This window comes from Nanorana parkeri, unplaced genomic scaffold (genome assembly GCF_000935625.1).
Source record: "Nanorana parkeri isolate BGI_ZX_2015 unplaced genomic scaffold, ASM93562v1 scaffold3881, whole genome shotgun sequence".
Lineage (NCBI taxonomy): Eukaryota > Metazoa > Chordata > Amphibia > Anura > Dicroglossidae > Nanorana > Nanorana parkeri.
In genome coordinates this window covers 5825-8084 of record NW_017310148.1, presented here as the reverse complement: position 1 = coordinate 8084, position 2260 = coordinate 5825, and the positions used below count along the sequence as shown (strand labels likewise).

The window sequence follows — 2260 nt, the reverse complement described above, 5'->3', positions numbered from 1 at the left end:
GATTAGTAGTTGTCCTGCATCACCTGTCCCAAGATGCCCATATAAAGGAGAACCTGGATGCTCTGGGCTTTGCTGTCTCCTATTTCACATCATTCAGAAGCTCCGCCCCCTCACCTGGTCATGCAGGGCGTCCTCGGGCCCCGGATCTGTCTTGTGGTGTTTGCCGTCCATACATTGGTCCACGTAACTGGCCGCCGAGAGGCAGGAAATGCAGGTCAGGAGGACGATCCAACGCAGCGACATGACTCGGCGATCGGCTGACCCGGGCTGCCCAAGAAACAAAAATGTGTCAGAGAGGGGTCTCTACATTCAGAGGGGCACAGCGGGGGTTCATGTTATCACTCACTGTGGCATAGCTGAGGATAGGCCACACCCACATTGCTGATCAGATACATCGTATCCCATCGTCCCCATTGTGATTAATAACGATGCATTTCCAGGAGGACACCCCCCCTATATACACACAATGGACACACCCCCTATATATACACACAATGGACACACCCCTGGTCACACCCCCTATATATACACAATGGACACACCCCTGGTCACATGCCCTCGCCGACAGAGAGCCCCGCCCTCGCCGACAGAGAGCCCCGCCCTCGCCGACAGAGAGCCCCGCCCTCGCCGACAGAGAGCCCCGCCCTCGCCGACAGAGAGCCCCGCCCTCGCCGACAGAGAGCCCCGCCCTCGCCGACAGAGAGCCCCGCCCTCGCCGACAGAGAGCCCCGCCCTCGCCGACAGAGAGCCCCGCCCTCGCCGACAGAGAGCCCCGCCCTCGCCGACAGAGAGCCCCGCCCTCGCCGACAGAGAGCCCCGCCCTCGCCGACAGAGAGCCCCGCCCTCGCCGACAGAGAGCCCCGCCCTCGCCGACAGAGAGCCCCGCCCTCGCCGACAGAGAGCCCCGCCCTCGCCGACAGAGAGCCCCGCCCTCGCCGACAGAGAGCCCCGCCCTCGCCGACAGAGAGCCCCGCCCTCGCCGACAGAGAGCCCCGCCCTCGCCGACAGAGAGCCCCGCCCTCGCCGACAGAGAGCCCCGCCCTCGCCGACAGAGAGCCCCGCCCTCGCCGACAGAGAGCCCCGCCCTCGCCGACAGAGAGCCCCGCCCTCGCCGACAGAGAGCCCCGCCCTCGCCGACAGAGAGCCCCGCCCTCGCCGACAGAGAGCCCCGCCCTCGCCGACAGAGAGCCCCGCCCTCGCCGACAGAGAGCCCCGCCCTCGCCGACAGAGAGCCCCGCCCTCGCCGACAGAGAGCCCCGCCCTCGCCGACAGAGAGCCCCGCCCTCGCCGACAGAGAGCCCCGCCCTCGCCGACAGAGAGCCCCGCCCTCGCCGACAGAGAGCCCCGCCCTCGCCGACAGAGAGCCCCGCCCTCGCCGACAGAGAGCCCCGCCCTCGCCGACAGAGAGCCCCGCCCTCGCCGACAGAGAGCCCCGCCCTCGCCGACAGAGAGCCCCGCCCTCGCCGACAGAGAGCCCCGCCCTCGCCGACAGAGAGCCCCGCCCTCGCCGACAGAGAGCCCCGCCCTCGCCGACAGAGAGCCCCGCCCTCGCCGACAGAGAGCCCCGCCCTCGCCGACAGAGAGCCCCGCCCTCGCCGACAGAGAGCCCCGCCCTCGCCGACAGAGAGCCCCGCCCTCGCCGACAGAGAGCCCCGCCCTCGCCGACAGAGAGCCCCGCCCTCGCCGACAGAGAGCCCCGCCCTCGCCGACAGAGAGCCCCGCCCTCGCCGACAGAGAGCCCCGCCCTCGCCGACAGAGAGCCCCGCCCTCGCCGACAGAGAGCCCCGCCCTCGCCGACAGAGAGCCCCGCCCTCGCCGACAGAGAGCCCCGCCCTCGCCGACAGAGAGCCCCGCCCTCGCCGACAGAGAGCCCCGCCCTCGCCGACAGAGAGCCCCGCCCTCGCCGACAGAGAGCCCACACTGACCGTCAGAGGTACATTGCTGTGTAATGTATTGCTGGGATTTGTAGTCCCCTCTACAGCTTGGAGTCGGGGGCAGATCTACCACAGCTGCAGCCGGGCCCCGGCGCTCCACCACTGACTGCAAGCTGTAGAGGGGACTACAAATCCCAGCCCGGACCGGAGGAAGAGGGTCCCGTTGTCACCATTTCCATAACAAGGCCACCGATAGCCTCAGCCCCAGGCCCGTGATGCTCTCAGTCCATCGGGAGCACCGGGGATGGGAGACACTGCCGGAGGAGGGGGAAGGGGGGACCTCCGCACTCCTATAGCAGTCCTCGGAGGACTCCACCACCTCAGCA

General features: G+C 68.8%; 1 protein-coding gene across 1 annotated transcript in view; it reads right to left on the bottom strand.

The window, feature by feature from the left end:
* The window catches only part of LOC108803573 (folate receptor beta-like), a 3854-nt gene extending 3601 nt beyond the window's left edge, over nt 1-253 (bottom strand). The window contains exon 1 of the mRNA XM_018575403.1: nt 115-253. Coding sequence (XP_018430905.1) covers nt 115-243 — 129 coding nt within the window. The 5' untranslated portion in view covers nt 244-253. The remainder of the gene's footprint in view (nt 1-114) is intronic.
* Between the last annotated feature and the right edge of the window lie 2007 nt (nt 254-2260).